This window comes from Callospermophilus lateralis, chromosome 3 (genome assembly GCF_048772815.1).
Source record: "Callospermophilus lateralis isolate mCalLat2 chromosome 3, mCalLat2.hap1, whole genome shotgun sequence".
NCBI lineage: Eukaryota > Metazoa > Chordata > Mammalia > Rodentia > Sciuridae > Callospermophilus > Callospermophilus lateralis.
The window spans coordinates 156,606,341-156,625,380 of record NC_135307.1 but is presented as its reverse complement, the minus strand read 5'-3'; the positions used below and the strand labels follow the sequence as shown (position 1 = coordinate 156,625,380).

At 40.9% G+C, this 19,040-nt stretch overlaps 1 protein-coding gene and 1 pseudogene across 1 annotated transcript; both read left to right on the top strand.

The window, feature by feature from the left end:
• Positions 1-7,342: 7,342 nt before the first annotated feature.
• On the top strand, positions 7,343-7,893 carry LOC143394851 (ran guanine nucleotide release factor pseudogene; annotated as a pseudogene).
• Positions 7,894-15,139: 7,246 nt separating this feature from the next.
• Positions 15,140-15,610, top strand: Scp2d1 (SCP2 sterol binding domain containing 1). Its single transcript, XM_076848918.2, has one exon. It carries the CDS (start codon positions 15,140-15,142, stop codon positions 15,608-15,610), a length of 471 nt encoding a protein of 156 aa, XP_076705033.1.
• The last annotated feature ends 3,430 nt before the right edge of the window (positions 15,611-19,040 follow it).

The following is a 19,040-nucleotide window of genomic DNA, read 5'->3' as shown; positions in this document are numbered from 1 at the left end:
AGAAATGGGAAGCTCAAGCAATGTTCAGGAAGGTTGTGTGAAACTGGCTGTTCTGAAGGCCCCTGCAGGGGAATGATGAAGGAAAAGTTTGGAGAGACCGATGGGACTGCTTTTTTCCACCTCAAAGTCTTGCACATATTTGGTCAACTTCCTTTGTTGGACAGGAACAGGAGTCCTCCATGCCCCTTGAAGGCCCACTCTCCTACTACTAACCATTTCCTCGGGTTCTTTTTCTCTTTTGTATCCAATTTTATGAGAAGAGCTAAATCTCACTAAACGTTTATCTGTCGCAGACACTTTGTATGAATTATCTCATTTTGTTTTTATAGTAACAACCCATATAAGCAATGGGTACTGTTATTATCCTTACTTTTGGGGTGGAGAAACAGAGGCAACATGGATAGGCAGCTTGTACAAGATCCCTGTTACAGTTCAGTTACGAGGTGTCCCCCAAAAGCTCGCGTGAGACAACACGAAAAATTCAGAGGTGAAATGATTGGGTTATGAGAGCCTTCACCTAATCAGTGTGTTAATCCACTTGAATGGATTAACTGGTTGGTAACCAGAAGCAGGTAGGGTGTGGCTGGAGGAGGTGGGTCACTGGGGGTGTCCTTTGGGGCTTATATTTTGTCCTTGGTTAGTGGAGCTCTCTCTGCTTCCTTATTGTTGTCCTAAGCTGTTTTCTTTTGCCACACTTCCACCATGACATTCTACCTCACCCTGGGCCCAGGTGTCTGTGGACTGAGACCTCTGAAACTGTGAGCCTCAACTAAACTTTTCCTCCTCTGAAATTGTTCTGGTGGTCAGGCCTTTGGTCACGGCAGTAAAGAAAGCTGACTAAGCAGCTCCTCTGCTGGGATTCACACTTGTTGCAGAGTGAAGATCCTAACCACCACACCATCGCTTCCGCCCATTTCTCTTGCATTTTCTTCTTGTTTTCAACTTCCCTTTTGCATATAACATGCTTCCATTTCCCTCTCCTAAGAAAAAACAACTTATCTTTACTCCCCTCCTGCCGCCACCCTCCTTTTCCTGCAAAACCCCACGAGGAGTCTGCTTAGGGCCACCTCCTCCCCACTATCACTTCCACTCTGCCCCGGAAGGTGCAGTGTTCCGCGCTGGCTCTCTTGATTCCTGCTATTGCCATTGTTCTGCAGCATGTGACTGTTTGAGCCATTCCCCTTCCTTCTACTGTTCTCCCCTGTTGGCTTTCTTTAAACTCAAACTTTCAGCTTCTTCTCTGTTTGATCATCCCACCTTTTCCCATTCCCACTTCTCCATCAGAGACAAGATCTAATGGCAGGTTTCCCTTCCTCCCAGCCAACCTGACTCACACCCATTCCACTCTGGGAGGCCGTACCACCCTTCCTAGGTCTCAACTCGGAAGGCCTTCAATGCTTGTCAACTGTCCAGAGAATAAATCTGATTTTTTTTCAGTTTATTATTTATGGTCCTGGTACTCAATAAAAATGTGTTGAATGAATTAACCTATTAAATTTTATCTGTTTTTTTGTACACCCCTGTGCTTTAGCTAGACATAAGGATCTCTGTTTTCCTTGGACACCCCAGGGCTTTGTTCTTTCAATGGCTGTGCCCATATGCCTCCTCTATCTAGCCTGTTATGGTCTACAGGTCCTTAAAGACTGAGCACAAAAGTCTCTTCCTCCAAGGATCGTTCCCAGGTTCTTTCTTCTTAACTTTCTGAGCACTGTGTGCATTTTATCTGTTACTTATTGGTGTTAATGAATCACACCTAAACTTATAACAACAAACACTTATTATCTCACAATTCTCATGGGTCATAAATTTGGGAGAGATTTAGCTGGGTAGCTGTGTCTTAAGGTCCCTACCTACTGAAGTTGCAATTGAGATATTGGTCATGGTGTAGTCATCTGAAGGTTTGATTCTTCTTACAAGACGGCTCATTCTATGGCTGTTGGCAGGAGGTCTCAGTTCCTCACCACATAGCGCTCTCCACAGGGCTGCTTGAGCTTCCTCAAACAGGGCTCCCTGGTTTCACCCAGATTGCGTGACTCGAGAGGGAGCAAAGAGAAAGCCACAATGCTTTTTATGTTCTAATTTTGGATGTCCTTTGCCCTCATGTCTGCCGTATTCTAATTGTTGGAAATAAATCTCTTAAGTTCAGCCCACTCTTAGGGGAGGGGAATACCTCCACCTATGTGAGGGTGCGGGGAGAAGGGGGAACTGTAAGCTGCTTTACAGACATTTATTTTTCTTTGTGCACTCATTTTTATTGTGGTAAATACACATCATGTGAAATTTACCCTTTTAACCACATATAAGAATATAGTTCAGTGGCATGAAGTACATTCACATTGTTCTGCAAATCACCACAATCCACCTCTAGAACTTTTCCAGTTTCCCATACTAAAACTATGTGTCTACTAGACAATAGCTCCCCGTGCCCTTCTCTTCTAACACCCTGGCAACTTTCTGTCTCTATGAACTGGACTACGCGCTACATACCTATTGTAAATAAAATCATACAGTGTTTGTCCTTTTATATCTGGCTTACTTCATTTAGCATAATTATCTTCAAAGTTCACCCACATTATAGAATGTATCTACATTTATTTCCTTTTTAGGGCTGAAGAGTATTGCATTACATACCTTTTTTGTTTATTCCCTCATCGATGGACATTTGGATTATTTCCAACTTTTGAGTATTGTGAAAATGTTTCTATAAAAATAGATGCATAAAACCCTATTCAAGATCCTACTTTCAGTTCATTTGAGTGTATACATGGAAGTAGTATTCTTGGGCCTATGGTAATTCTGTGTGTAATTTTTTTAAGGAGCTAACACGTTGTTTTTCACAGTGACTGCACCAGTTGGCGCTCCCACCAGCAGTGCACAGAGATTCCAATTTCTCCACATCCTGATCAGCACTTGTTTTCCTGTGTGTGTTCTTATCCATGCCTCGTCCAGTGCTTCCATCCAGTAGATGCTTAGTAAACACATGTTGAATAGATGGATATAAAGGCATATTTAGAGGTTACCTGAATATTCACATTGTTCAAATTCTTGCAGAATTTTTGGTGAAATTAGGTGAAGAAAGATTTCAGGAACTGTGAAACATTTCCTTTGATCATCTGGCCTTTGAAGACAGATGATGACAGTCAACTGTGGGGAGTGGGGATCCCTGCCTGCCTGCAGCAAGCAGTCTCCATTTCCCAGACTGGATAAGTATTGCCAGATGGAGATTCTGGCTGATGACTATGAGTCTTTCCAAGTGTAAGAAAAGCCAGAATTTGGATCTTAACAACTGACATCTTTCCATTTTTAGATGCCAGTAGCTGTGGTAGTTTGCCCCATGGGTCCTAATCCTCTTTGCTCCCTGACTCTTGCCTAGTCATGGCCTTATGGGTGTATTGTGCTTCCACAGCTGTTGACTTTAGGTCTGAATCTGGGTTGCTTATGTCCGTCATTCCGTGGGTGGGTATGCCAGTGAGCCTGTGTGTTTATCCCACTGCTCTTGTTCTCCTGCCACCACCATGGGAAGAGCCTAGCTGGCTCACAAATCCCACAGATACATGTGTCCCGAGAGAGTTTCTCAGCCTCAGCCAGCTAACCCCAGCCACCTATGAGAAATAAAATGTTTAATGTGATTTGCTTTTGAAATGTTGTCAGTTGGTTCACTGCACAATATAGCAAAAGTTAACTGATTAGAAGAAATAAATAAAAAATAAAATTATGACCTTAGTGCAATAATAGCTACTGGTGTTGATATAGTTTTAAAACACAAAAATCCAGTATTCCAGATTTGGCTTTTGACTTCTGCTTCATTTATTTATTTTAAAATAGCTTTAAAGTTTTAATTGGTATTACTAGATTCTAAGAAAAAGTGGAATAACCTTTTTCCACATCCTTTTTAAATGGGTGCCTTACAGCTGTGCATACTGATAGGACTTGTTGTTACATATTGTATATATACACAATATAGCTATTTGGCCAGTATCACTCCCCAGCACTTCCCCCTCCCCCATCCCTTTCCTCCATTCTACTTGACTTTCTTCTTGATTTTCTTGAGATCCATCCCCCATCTTTCTTTTCCCTTTTTCTCTCTAGCTTCCACAAATGAGAGAAAATATTTGACTCTTGACCTTCCAAGTTTGGCTTGTTTTACTTAACATAATATTCTCAAGTTCCACTCATTTTCCTCCAGATGACATAATTTCATTTTTCTTTATGGCTGAATAAAACTACATTGTAAATGTATTCCACATTTTCTTTATTCATTCATTTATTGATGGTCACCTAGGCTGGTTCCATAGTTTGGCTATTGTGAATTATGCTCTGTAAACATGGGCATGTGTGTATCACTATAATATCACTTTCTTTTAAATTTTTTTTTAGTTGTAGATGGACACGATACCTTAATTTATTTATTTTTATATGGTGCTGGGGAATAAACCCAGGGTAATTCTTTTTTTTAAAATATTTTTTTAATTGTAGGTGGACACAATACCTTTATTTTGTTTATTTATATGTGGTGCTGACTATTGAACCCAAGGCCTCACATGTGCTAGGCGAGTGCTCCACTGTTAAGGCACAACCCCAACACAAATTCTTTAGAATAAATATCAAGGATTTGTATAGTTGGGCATATGGTGATTCCATGCCTTATATTTTGAGGAGCCTCCACATTGATTTCCATAGTGCTTGTATTAATTTACAGTCCCACCAACAGTGTAAAAGTGTTCTTTCTTACATCCCATCCAGCATCGAGTATTGTTTGTATTCTTAATGACTGTCACTCCGACTGGTGTGAGATGAAATTTCAGTGCAGTTTTGGTTTGCATTTCCCTATTGCTAAAGATGTGAACATTTTTTCCTATATTTGTTAGCCATTGGTATTTCTTCTTTTGAGAAGTGTCTATTTATTTGCCCATTTAATTGGGTTATTTGTTTTTTTTAATGTTGTTTTTTGAGTTCTTTATGTATTCCAGATATTAATCCTCCATCAGAGGAGCAGTTAGCGAAGATTTTCACTCATTATGTAGGTTCTCTTTTCATATTCTTAGTTGTTTCCTTTGCTGTGCCAAGCTTTTTAATTTGATGCCATTTCATTGATTAATTCTTGGCGTTATCTTCTGAGCTTTAGGGATCCTGTTGAGAAAGTTGTTGCCCATGCCTGCTTTTTATTCTAAGAGTTCCATGTTTCTGGTCTTATTCCTAGGGTCTTTGATCCGTTTTGGATTGATTTTTGTGCAGGACGAGAGACAAGGATGTGACCTCTGCTTTAGAAAGAGCTCATAACAGTGACAATGTAAATTTGCCCACGTGTCTTTGTGTTTTTAAAGTTGAGGTATAATTTACATGTCTAAATCCATCTTTCTTAGCTTATAGTTCTGAGTTTTGACAGTTGTGCAACCACTTTCACAATCAAGATAGAGAAAAGTTCCATCATGTCACTCCCCAGAACCCCTTACAAAACTCCTCTGTGCCCCTTCACTTGTAGATAAACCCACTGTCTATTCCCCATCCCCTGCAAACTGCTAATTATATATTTTTTGTTCCTATAGTTAGCCATTTTCAGTCTGTCTAATAAGTGGAATCACACAGTATATTGTCTTTTTGACATGGCTCCTGTGCAGCCAGCCTACTGGCCCCTCCCAAGAAGCAGCAGTGGAGCAGTGGAGCCTTGGAACACTGGCCTGGCTGCCCGGGTGGGTCAGAATGTGCGCTGGCAAGCTCGGCCTGCTGCTGCTTGGACCACACCACATAGGGGCGGCAAGCTAGCTCTCAGACACGCTGACCTGTCACCCTTTGGTGGCCCTGCCCGGGCATGGCATGGATGCCTGCTGTAGAAGCCAGCTCTGTGTAGTGCTACAGCTCCACCCAACGACCCCAACCTCCTGCTTCCTGACCTGCCACGAGAAAATGGAAGTGGGGCATAGTGGAATTAAAATTGGGACTCAAAAATTGACCAGTAGTGCTAGTATATTTCCAAATCCTAATTAGCAAATGTGTGGACCAATAGTGGTGAACCAAGTGCTAGACTAGCACATTCAGAGGGCAAAAAAACATGCTATTGGTTGCCTTCTTGCACTGCCAAATTTCTGTTCCTGTTCTTTAATATCCTACTGTTCTACTCATTCATGGTCTGGGAATTTCATTCTTTGAATTCATGAGACAAGAACTCAGAAAGAAGAAGAAATTGACATGAATTTCTGGGGTCTGCTGCAACATTGGAAGGCATGGCCTGCCACAAGAGCTGCAACACTTGGCTGCAGAAGTCTGCAGCTTGTGCAGACCCCAGCTGACAGCAGAAGCAGAAAAACTCCAGTCTTGCCTGCTGGAGTTTTTAAACTCCAGTTTAAAAGCATTTTCCAAACTGCAGTTTCATTTTAAATCTGGGTTCTTTCACTCAGTCTTATGTATCTGAGATTCATCTATGTCATTGAGTGAATTAATAATCCTTTCCTTTTAGTTTCCAAGTAGTATTCCATTCTACAATAATTATACCACAATTTGTTTATCCAATCTTCTGTTGATGAACAGAAGGCAAAGAGAATAAGAAAACATTTGGATTCCTTCCACTGTTTTGTTTTAATGAACACTGCTGGGAACATTCATTACTTGTCTTTCTATACACATCCATTTTTATTTTTCTTGCATAAATACTGAGGCATGAAATGAATGGATTGTACAGTGAGCAGGGATTTGACTTTACATGGCATAGCCAATCAGTCTGCCATGATAGCAGCATGATTTTGTATTCTCACAGCAATGCACAAGGGCTCCAGTTGGACCACATCCTCACCAACACTTGTTATGCCAGACTTTCCAACTTTAGCCATTCTAATGGGGGTGAAGAGGTATCTCCTTGTGCATTTGTCACGAGGTATCCTTGGGAGATTGGTTCCAGGAACCCTCACAGATACCAAAACCCTTACATAAAATGGTATAGTATTTGCGATAGCATATGCACAACCTCTCATGTACTTTAAATAATCTCTAGACTACTTATGATACCCAATAAATGTAAGTGCTGTGTAAGTAGTTGTTAACCTGTATTATTTAAGGATAATGTCAAGAATATAGACTGCGCATGTTCAATACAGGCATTTAAAAATGTACTTTCCATCTTCAGTTGGTTGAATTAGTTGATGTGGAATCTGTGGGTATGGAGGGCTGACTAGTTTTAATTTATGTTTCCCTAATTAACTAATGATGCTGGCCAAACCTTAAAGGGTCCAGAAACTAAGCAAGTAGAGAAGAGGCTGTGGCGGCTGCGAAAGCCTGGAAGGTGATGCCACGTGTCCCCATATGGATTTCTTTTAAATCTCTCTAGGGCCCATACCCTCGTCCTAGGCCCATGGAGCCTAGTGACCTCCGACCAGTCCTAGACAACCAAGAAGTTTTCTGCCATCCAGTGACTGACCAGAGCCTGATTGTGGAACTTCTGGAGTTCCAGGCTCACGTGCTGGGTGAAGCGGCGGCGCAGTACCATTTTGAGGACGTTGGTGGGGTGCAGGGGGCTAGGGCTGTGCAAGTGGAGTCTATGCAGCCTCTCAATTTAGAGAACCTGGCCCTGAGGGGCTACTGTCAAGAAGCCTGGGTCCTCTCTGGCAAGCAGCAAGTAGCTAAGGAAAACCAGCAGGTAGCAAAGGATGTGTCACTGAATCTGGCCTTGCTGAGGCTGCCCCAGTACCAGACTGATCTCTTGCTCACCTTCAGTCAGCCCCCCCTCTGACAACAGGCCATCTCTTGGACCTGGAAATGTGCCACCTCCACCGTGGAACCTGGGTGACTTTGAACAGCTGGTGACCAGTCTGACACTTCATGATCCCAACATCTTTGGTCCCCAGTAAAAATGCTAAAGCACTGTATGATACTACTGAAGACTTAGAGACCTGGGTCTGGGAGGGGAGAAAAAGAGTTTGAATACCACCTGGTTTTCTCTTTTTTCTTTCCTGTGCATAAACACAAAACACACCTTCTCTGCAGAAATAAACTTGCTTTATAACAAAACCAAAACAAAACAAAACAAAAAACTAATGATGCTGAGTGCCTTTCCATTGGCCATTCATATTGGGAAATCTTTAATGGTAGAAATCCCACTTAGTATAGATAGAATCTCATGAATGAAACAAAAATACTATTTGTTTAAAGAAAAAAAAGCTACTTTTCTTAATCTGTAATGAAAATTTAACAACAAATGTTATTATTAAAGGACCAGAGGAAACAAAATCATACCTTTGAAATATCCAAACCCATAAATTCATAGGTCCAAAGTTACTACTTACATGCCTTTAGACAAGTTACCCTCATTTATAAAATTTCCTCATTGCATTTCTCATTACAAATGTCCTCATTTGTAAAATGGGAACAATGCTAATAACTACCCCAGAATATTTTGAGGAGCTGTTGCAATGCTTGGGAGATTGTTGCTGTTCAATAAATTTTGGTATTATTTTTATTAATAGCATGAATTGGCCCAACTACATACTTCATACTTTAATATTTTAAAAGTCTGCAAAAGAGCACAAGCTCATGGCCATGCAAAATTAGGCACACAAATGTTTATAGCAGCTTTATTCATAATTGCCCAAACTTGGAAGCAACCAAAATGTCCTTCAGTAGATGAATAGCTGAAATTCTAGTAATATGGTAGAATATTATTTAGTAATTTATAAAAGATCTATCAATTTATAAGGAGACATGGAATAACTGTAAATGAATATTGATAAGTGAAAGAAGCCAATCTGAAGAGGCTATATACTGTATGATTTTACTATATGACATTCTGGAAAGGGCAAAACTATAGACAGTGAAAAGGTCAGTGGTTGTCAAAGGGAGAGGAGAGGGAGGGCTGAAAAGTAGAGCACAGAGGACTTTTAGGGCAGTGAGCCTACTCTGTCTGATACTGCATTGGTGGGTGCCTGACATGATGTACTTGGCAAAACCATGGAGTGTGCAACATTGAGAGAACCTTAATGTGAATTATGTACTTGGGTTAATGATATTTCAATATTGGCTCCTGAATTGTAACAAGTGTACCACATTAATGCAAGATGATAATGATGGGGCGAAACAAAGCAGAGAGAATGGGAAAAAAAGTATTTAGGAACTTTCTATACTTTCTGCTCAATTTTTCTGTAAACCTAAAATTACTCTAAAAAATAAAGTCTATTAATAAAAAGAAGAAAAATACGCAAGAGAAAAATTTTACCTGAAAATGTTTAAATTAAAGGTCTTTGTAGTTTGCATCTTATTTCCAATGTGTGTTTGAGTGTGTGTGTGTGTGTGTGTGTGTGTGTGTGGTATTTGTAAACTTTAGCCTGAGGATAAATTACAGAATGGTTTTTATTTTCAAACTCATGAGAATGTGACAGGTAAGTAAGTGAATATATAGATCCTCCCAGGTTCATCATGTCTCAAATTTTAATAAGCTGTGTAATCACTGGGGATCTTGTTAAAATGCAGACATTAATTTAGCAGGTCTTAGAAGGGGCCTGAGATTCTTTACTTCTAACCAGCCCCCAAGGATGCCAGTGCTGCTTGTCCACAAACCACAAATTTTGAATTGCAAGTATGTAAACAAAAGCAACTGAGTTTTCTATCATCATCTGGATCTCTAAATGTATCCATCTTACATGTGGAAAGACTGCCAGCGGTCTCTTCCTCAAGACGTGGCTATTTCAGGACTGATGATCTTGGCCACTTGGCCTGATTTAAAAGCCCAGCCATCACGTTCTCTAAATTTTACATGAGTCATCTTGTATCACAGAAGTGCGAGTAACTGACCACTCCAAAACTCAGAGACTTAAAATGACCCGAATTTATTCTCATTGGTCCATCGGATGATTTGCTCTTTGGCCAGTTTAGGTGGGGCTCTGCTAGACTTGGTCCTAGGCCAGCTTCACATGTGTCTCATCCTCTCTGCACCAGCAGCTGCCCAGGGCATGATCTTCTCATAGCCATTGCAAAAACACAAGAGCATACGCACAACTGCCCTGACACATTTCCAGCCTCTGCTCACATCATGTCCTCTAACATCACCCAAAGTAGGTCACATGGACACATCCAACTTCAAAGGGGTGCGGCAACTTCACCACTTACAATGAAGCCGTCACAAGGCTATGGATGAACATTCCCATTTCAGAAATGCGATGAGTGGAGACCCATAATTTGATCTATCACATTCTTTCAACAGAGTGAGAGATGCAATTTACTTAGATAACAGCCTCACCCACTGTAATACATGCCATTCCCTGAAACCACAACAAATAGCAAACTTATTCACTCCTCTGAGTAGCTTTTCTTTCACTATTATCACTATCTTAGACCTCAAAGATATGTGGGATACATGTCTTTTAGAATAACTAAAATAAAAAACCAAAACAAAGCACCTGGCAATGCCAAGTTCTGGCAAGGGTGCAGAGTTTCTTAGTCTGCTTGAATTGCTATAATGAAATTCCATAGAATGGAGGCTTAAAACAAAAAGACATTTAATTCTTATAGTTCTAGAAGTGGAGAAGTCCAACATCAAAATGCCTACAGATTCAGCTCTGGCGGGGGCCCACTCGTAGATGGTCACCTTTTTGCTGTGTGCTCATGTGCTTTTTTTTTTTTCTTGCTACATAATGAGAGACAGAGAAAAAGGGGAGAAGGAGGGGAAGAACATTCTCATGTCTTTTCTTTATTATAAGGGCACTAATCCCATTGTGGGACTCCACCCTCATGATCTAATCTAACCCTAATTACCTGCCAAAGGCCAAACTTCCTAATACTATCATGATATGGATTAAAACTTCAATATATGTATTTTGGGAGGAAACAAACATTCAGTTCATAACACAGAGGTAGCTAGAATTCTTACATATCTCCTTCCTACATTGTAAGGTCCCTGAGAGCTAAGTTTTTGCTTCTGCCCTTCCGTGTGCTCCCTGCAGGCCCCAGCACATTATCTCTAGAAGAAGTGGTATTCACTAACCTACAACTGAACAACTAACCCTGAAAGTATTTGTTGGTCCCCAGCTGCGTGCTCAACTTTGTTAAAAATGTTACTGGAATCAGCAGAACCAAGAAAGTGGGTGATGTTCCTATTGGAAACCAAATGAGCCAAAGAACAGCATTAGCTTTCAGAAGTGTTAAGAAATTATTCAAGTGATGGATATGCTGATGACCTTGATTTGATCCTTATACGATATATACATGAGTCAAAACTTTACATTGTATCCCATAAACAAATATGATTAGTAGGGATTGATCAAAAATGTAACAAGTTAGAAAAAGGAAACTTGGTATATTAGTTAGGTTTTTGTTGCTGTGACCAAAATATTTGACAAGAACAATTTAGAGGAGGAAAAGCGTAATTTGGGCTCATGGTTTCAGAGGTCTCAGTCCATAAATTGGCTGATTCCTTTGTTCCCTGCCTGAGGTGAGGCAGAACATCAGGGTGGAAGGGTGTGGCAGAAGAAATCCGGTCAGCTCATGGTGGCTAGGAAGCAGAGAGCATGTGGGAGGAGCCAGAGACAAGATATATAGTCCCCAAGGCAGGCCACCTGTGACTCACTTATTCCAACCACACACCACCTGCTTACAGTTACCACTGAATAATTCACTCAAATTATTAATACCTTAAATGGGTTAATCTAATCATTTTACCTCTGCATTAGCCCAGGAGCTTTTGGGGAACACCTCATATCCAAACCATAACATTTGGTTTCCGTTTGTGTGCAGGCTCAGAAGCTACGGCGTCTTCTCAAGGTGGATATCCTGAATTGTAACCTCAGGTCTTTGGATCTTTGGTAAAGGAACTTTGAGATCTTCCTCTTGGGTCTCATGGTGACAGCTTCACACTGTCAGGGAAGCAGCCTTCTATTTGAGGAATGAAGAAGGAATCTAGGGTTCCTGATTATTTAGGCTTTTGCACCACTGCATGGGGATCCATTCTTAAAGCGCTGTGGGAGAGGTAGGGTCACCCGGCATTCAAATTTGTTATATTCAAGTATACACATAGCTAAACTTTCAGCAAATGCACACTTAGGAGTTGTGCATTTCTTTGTATATAAATTTTACATTTAACAACTGTAAACATATTGAACTCTCATAAATGTTTTGCATGCTTAAGTGTTTTGGGGTTACTGATGTTTATAATTTACTTTGAAATGAATAAAAAAATAAGATGAAAGAATTCAAACACCTGAAATAAAATGTTAATGACAGGATATTGGTGGGCATGTAGGAACTCACTGTCAAAAAATCCCTCAATTTTTAAATACCTTATGGATCATCTTTCTGTGGGAAACCCTGACTAACCCCCACCCAGAGTTTTCTGATTAGGCAGATCTGGGGTGAGGCCTGGATACATGCATTTCTCTCACCAGTTCCTTGGTGATGCAGCTGCTGCTGCTCTGGGCCACATGTTAGAACCACCACTAGATAAAGTTTTCTTTTCTTTTTTCTTTTTATTTTAATTTTTATGATGGGGTTGTTCCTTGAGGCTAAAATCATCTTATTTAATAAAGTGACTTTGTAACTTTTTAAAAAAGAGAACAGTTTTCACACTCTTCTGAAGCATTTAAAGACTGCAGAATCTCCAAATCATAAATTTGCTATGACTAGGTTCTTGGGTTTGAATAGCAACTAAAGAAGAAATACTATCTAGGGGTTATGGAAGATCGAAGATCATGCCTAGTTGGAGGGGGTATGCTTTCTAAAGGTCAGTGGTATGTCAGTCGGGGTATGGGAAGGAGCCTGTCATAGAGAAGGAAATAAGAGGAGCATTACCTGGTGAGAATTTAAATAATAAAATTAACCAAAAGTTGGTGTCACTATGTAATGGCAGTTTCAATCTATATTGTTGGCGAAAAACTCCCTTGAATCCTGGATTGCTTTGAATTTCTTCTGTAAGGGCCATGTTCCCTTCTGTTATACTGAGGCAGGAGACCTGTCCAGTTGGGACCTGTCTGAATAATTCAAATGGGACAACCCCTATCCTTGAGGAGAAGCAGATACGGGCTCAGACCTCTCTGTTGGTTGCTCATAGAGAAGTTGTTGGAGAATTGCCTTCCTTCTTCCTTTAAAATTCTCTGGGCGGATGTTGTTCACCCTTGGTGGCTTTATGGTAAAAACTTGGACACCATTGGGTTTTGTGTAACTGTTCAATGCTGATAATGTAGCTCATCCATCATTGCAAATGTACTGAAGCCTTTTTCATTCTTCTGCACTCTTCTTAGAGAAAAAAAAAGCCAGCTACAATTCCATCTACTGTAGCTTCACTTACAAGAGCAGTTTTATGTAGGAAAGGACACAGATACCAACTCAATGGCACTCCCAATGGCCAAATCTGTGACAATTTGAACAAGAAAATAAATAATGACAATAAATACACAAAATAAAATAGATATTCACAAGTCCATACTCAGATAAGTAAATGAACAAATAAAATGAGAGAGAGAGGAGAGAGGAGAGAGAGAGAGAGAGAGAGAGAGAGAGAGAGAGAGAGAGGAGGCAGCACCTTCTTATAGCAGAATTTCAATTATTAAATGTCAAGGGAGTGATGAGAATATAAAATATGTAAAATGATTTGACACACATATCACACTGATGGTTGCAGATATGGGCCAAGGATGGATACAAAAAGGAGTGGACCAAAGCATTATGTATTCACATTCTCAAAGTACTTCCCTACAAGACACTGAAGAATAGACAGTAACTCTGCAGTGGAGAATTCTGGTAGATACAACTTCAACCAAGTGATCAAGGTCAACATCAGCAGAGAAGAGACAAAAAATAACATTTTCACATCATGTATCTCTAATATGATTCACCAGGGAGAGGACAAGATCCCATATAGAATATTCCTGCCAGAAATGTATAACCTCAAACAACCATGAGAAACATTAGACAAACCCCAAACAAGGAACATTTTATGGAATGACTGGCAGGTATTCTTCTACAGTGTCAAGGTCATGATAGACAAAGATGGGTGAGTTTCCTTGGCAGGAGGTCGTAAGAAAGACACACAATTAAAAATAACCTAGAATCCAAGCCCAGAATCTGCACTGTGGACCAGAATGCATTTTGGGTAGTAGTGCTATAATTTGCAGAATTTGAATATATAGGGTAGATCGCTTAATAGTATTGTACCAATGTTAATTTCTTGGATTAGATTTTTGCACTGATGCTAACATTTGGGGAATCTGGGTGAGGTCAGTTACACAGGTACTACTTGTGAAAACATTTTGTAATGCTGAAGTTATTTCAAAATAAAAAATAAGAGTGGGTTCTAGACTCCTTCAATTCTGGCTACAAACTTACTAACCATGTGATTCTGGGCAAGTCCCCTCATTTCTCCTTCCCTCATTTCCTCATCTGTATAATGGGGATAAATTTAGTACCTACCTCAGGGGGTTGCAATGAAAATTAAATGTGTCAATATATGTAATGTGGGTAGAACTCAGCATATTGGTTCAGAGAAAGAGCTATATTATTTTATGTAATTATCAAACAACATCAGTAGCATCTTTTGTTGATCTTATAATCTCTCTTTCTCTCTCTGTCTTTCTCTCTCTTTCTGGAAGATGGGAAGTTTCTGATTTGGTCTTGGTGCTGATTTCTTCTCCAATCAGCTATTTTAAACTGTTTTGTTCTAAAAGCATCTTACCCTGGGCCAGTATCTTGATAAAGCCAAATTCAGCATCATGATTTGTACCTTAAGGATCATCCACCTTTAAAGGAATCAAAATAACTGCTTTCTCAGGGTTGCAATCGGGGAGGTGCCTACATTTGAAAGACAAAGCCTTCTGGGGACAGTTTCCCTTACCATCATTGAAAGGTCCAGATGAGTGGCAAAGTTCTGCTTGGCCGGAAGCTGGAGAGAGTTTTCAAGGACTTGTGGCACCAACGGCCCTAGTTGTTTTGGGATGTGTGTGTGTGTGTGTGTGCGTGGGTGTACCTACTTCACACTTTTACTTGTCTGATCCCCCACTCCGTGTCATATTTTAAAATTGGTTTGGCCAATAAGACTGCAGCACACACACACCAGCCTCAAGTCCCTGCCTGAGGCCTTAACTTTGATGTCACAATCTGACCTGTGGGTATTAATCTGGCCACAGCTGTCCACAGACCAGACGGCAGGGTCAAGAGGACCAGTACAGTAAAGATGTGGAGGAGAATAGACCATCAACCCAAGATCAAAGCAGGGGATGCACCTCAGGCGAGCCAGCTCAAAGCTTTGGGTTCAGCTCGGGAACTTGCCATGCCAAACCCTCTAGAGCTGTCAGCATTCCAGAGCTTCCCAGTGTTTGAGGACATTAGCCATCACATCAAAGAAGTGGGAGGCCAGCTAGTAAAGAAAGTCAACGCCATCTTTCAGCTGGACATCACCAAAGATGGTAAGATCATTCTGCAGTGGACCATTGACCTGAAGAGTGGCTCTGGGGACATGTATCCAGGATCTTCTAGGCTCCCAGCAGACACTGTCTTCACTATTCCAGAAAATGTCTTTATGGAGTTAGTTTTGGGCAAAATGAATCCGCAGAAGGCTTTCCTGGCTGGCAAGTTCAAAGTGAGTGGCAAAGTTCTGCTTGGCCAGAAGCTGGAGAGAGTTTTCAAGGACTGGGCTAAAATTTAAGCATGGAAAAATACCAAGGAAAAGATCAAGAATTCTCTCTGGTTATAATGTCAAGTGGAAATCATGCTTAAACTGAAGATTAAAGTAAAAAGTATCCAATATTTTTACTCAAATTCTTCCTATTCAAGTTTGATTAATTTTCCTGCTGATGTGTATATTTGCAGTAGGGTCTGGAGCAGTAAAGAGAGTTGGAGTGCATCACCTAAAATTTTTGTCTTTTTTTTTTTCCTTAGTTCCATTTATGTCATCATATGCCAGGGTGAAAGCCCTATGTAGGGAAAATGGGTGATTTTGATAGTTGGATTTAAATGCTCCAATGATGGTGTTCCTAAGAAATTTTTTTTTCTTTTTCTAAGTTTGGTGCATTGAGAAAGTAAGTGATAACATCATTGTGCACTTCTGCATTCTGCATGGTAACTTAGTCCTTGTGGCTGTTAGACTCTGAGAGGGCAGGCTCCACAGGTCTGTGGGTGGAACGCAGGCAATAGAGGGATGCGACTTTCTCTGTGTTATAATTTCTGCTGGATTCAATTCTAGTAAAGTTGAAAGGCTTGAAAAATCTTCTAGGCTAGTGGTTCTTAAACTGAAGCATGCATCTGAATCACCAGCAAGGTTGGTTCAAGTCCAGATTGATGGGGGGCCCCACTTCATGGTTTCCAACTTGGTAGGTCTGGGCTGGGGAGAATGCACAGTCCCAACAAGTTCTGAGAAGGTGTTGATGTGACTACCCCCTGAAGAACCCCTGCCCTGCTTTATTGCATGCAAAGTTTTCTCTATTGACCTTGACTGTTCTATTATAGACCTATGAGACACGGCCATTATTTAAAGGATCTCTTGGAGACAGATCACATAATCCTCTGTGAGCTATTACTAAAATGTTGATGCTGTTGAGAGCTTGTGCACTGAGTTTTTTTACATCAAAGTTCGTCATTTCAAATCAAAGTTTATCCAGGGAGATTTTCCCTACTGGGAGCTAGCTCTCTTCATACATCTGGGAGGCCTGGAATAAAGCCAGCTGCAACTGATTGTGACCTCCTAATGAGCGACTATGTGTTATTTGTTCATATGTGGTCTGTGTGTACCTTAATATCTAATAGGATAAATATACACATTGAGGACACTCCAAAACCAGAGGAAAGTTGCACCAAAACAGCACAAATATGTGCCTAATGTCTTAGTCCAATTTCTGTTACTATAACAAAATACCTGAGGCTGAGTAATTTGTAAGAATAACAGTTTATTTAACTCATGGTTTGAGAGGCTGGGAAGTCCAAAAGCATGGTGCTGGTGTCTTGTTGGCCTTGGTGGTGGCTTTCTTGCCACATCATAACATAGCAGAAGGTATCACATGGAAAGACAATACAAGTGTGCTACCTTGGGGTCTCTCTTCCTCTTCTTATAAAGCCACAAATACCCCCATGATAGCTCCATCCTTGTGACCTCATCTAACTCTCTTTCTCAAAGGCCCCAATTCCAAATACCATTGACAAATGGGAGTTTCCAACACAGGAACTTTTGTGGGTCACATTCAAACCACAATGCCTACCAAGTGATCTAGCCATTACATTCTTTGGTGTTTTCCCAAGGCAAAAGAAGACACATGTACAATCATACATGAATGTTCATGGTGGCTGTTTGTGGTAACCTCAAACTGGAAATAGACCAAATGTTCAGAGGTGAATGGATAAACAAAATATGGTATGTATACTGTGGAATACTACTTAGCCATAAAAAGTAGTGAATTATTGATAAATCACAATAAAATGGCTGATTGTCAAAATAATCATGCTGTGTGAAAAAAGAGAAAGCTGAGTGGATGTTATTTATAAAATACTAGAAAATGCAATCTGGGGTGACAGAAAAAAGATAAACAGTTGCCAAGAGACATGGGCATTGGGAGTGGGGAATGATGTAAGGGAGGTATTATAAATGGTCATGAGAAAACTTGGGGCGGTGAACATGTTCATGGTAGTGATGGTCTACAGGTGTTTATATGGGTCAGAACATCAAACTTCACATTTTATATATATATATATATATATATATATATATATATATATATATATATGCAAGTTTTTTATGTATCAATATAACCTGGGTAAAGCTCTCTTTAAAAAAATGCCAGCTTCCACTCACAGTGAGGGCTTTGTGTGGTTGCACTCCTGAAGGGGACTGACACTTCTGCCCTTCTCTCAGCAGAATGAGTCGTCTAACATATTAGGTAACGTTTCCAACTCCTTACTGGGATGGACGGCTCTGCAGAGGCTTTTCTAGACTCTCCACATCACAAACAGGCAAGGGGCTGGGGATGTAGCTTGGAGGCAGAGCACTTGCCTAGCATAAGTAAGGTCCTGGGTTCAATCCCTATGAGAGAGAGAGAGAGAGAGAGAGAGAGAGAGAGAGAGAGAGAGAGAGAGAGAGGATTTGTTGCTAACCAAATCCATCCAGTCTTCTTTGTGGGAAAGAAAGAGACATTTGTCCAGTTGGTGACATACACCATGGTCAGAAATTGTGGAGGTTTCTTAGTGGAGTCTCGATGTGGTCCCTGTCTTCTTCTTTCACCTGGGTCATGAACTTGATGACCCAGGGGGTACATAGGGCAGTTGTGGGTGTCTCAGCGGCCTCCAGCTGACAGAACTATTGTGAGTACTTAGCTTAGGCAACCTCTATTTCCCAGAATCCAACATGGGGTAATGCAGGTGTTTGGAATGCTGTTGTGCCTACATCCCTCTTTAGGGGAAATGGCTCACCCAAGCCCCCACAACCCAAGCGTCTTGCTCATAACATGAGATAATTATGGCCTCTGTTGATGGGGCCTGAGACAAGGGTTGCTTAGAGACAGGGTGGAGGAGGGGTCTGAGGGAGAGGTTACCTTGGGTCATGCCTGGGCTGTCATCTGGATTCTATGACCCATTCTGACTTGGAATAACATATATATATATATCTCCTGAACCAACTAGATTCCTTTGTAGGAATTTGGAATTGGGTAAATGAGAGACTGAGCTATAAGCAAGCAGGGAGAATAGACTCTGAGAGACTGGGACTTCAGAGAAGAGAGGGAGAGCTATAGAGGATGGGGTGGCCGCTATGGTGGAGTGGGAGAGATGGACAGGCAGAATCCTTGAGGGAGCAGATAAGACCCAGGCCTTGAGAGACACCCCAGAACACCCCTTTTCTCTTTAGTTCTCTAACACCAGGATATGCCCTGACATTATCACAAAGGTGTAACTCAACCCACTCCAATTCAATCCTCAGCACTTCACCCTGCCTCCTGTTCCCCTCCTCCTTTCCAATCCACCAATCTCTCCATTTACAGTTTCCTTTTTAAAAAAATTAGCGTCCTGTGGATACTCCTGATGTCAGACCCACTGTGCCACCTTTATGCATGCACATTTTTGATAGTTTGGTCAGATTCATTCTGCTGTTACTT

Coding starts and splice junctions, on each gene's coding strand:
- Scp2d1 (XM_076848918.2), top strand. CDS start 15,140: ATGTGGAGGAGAATAGACCATCAACCCAAGATCAAAGCAGGGGATGCA.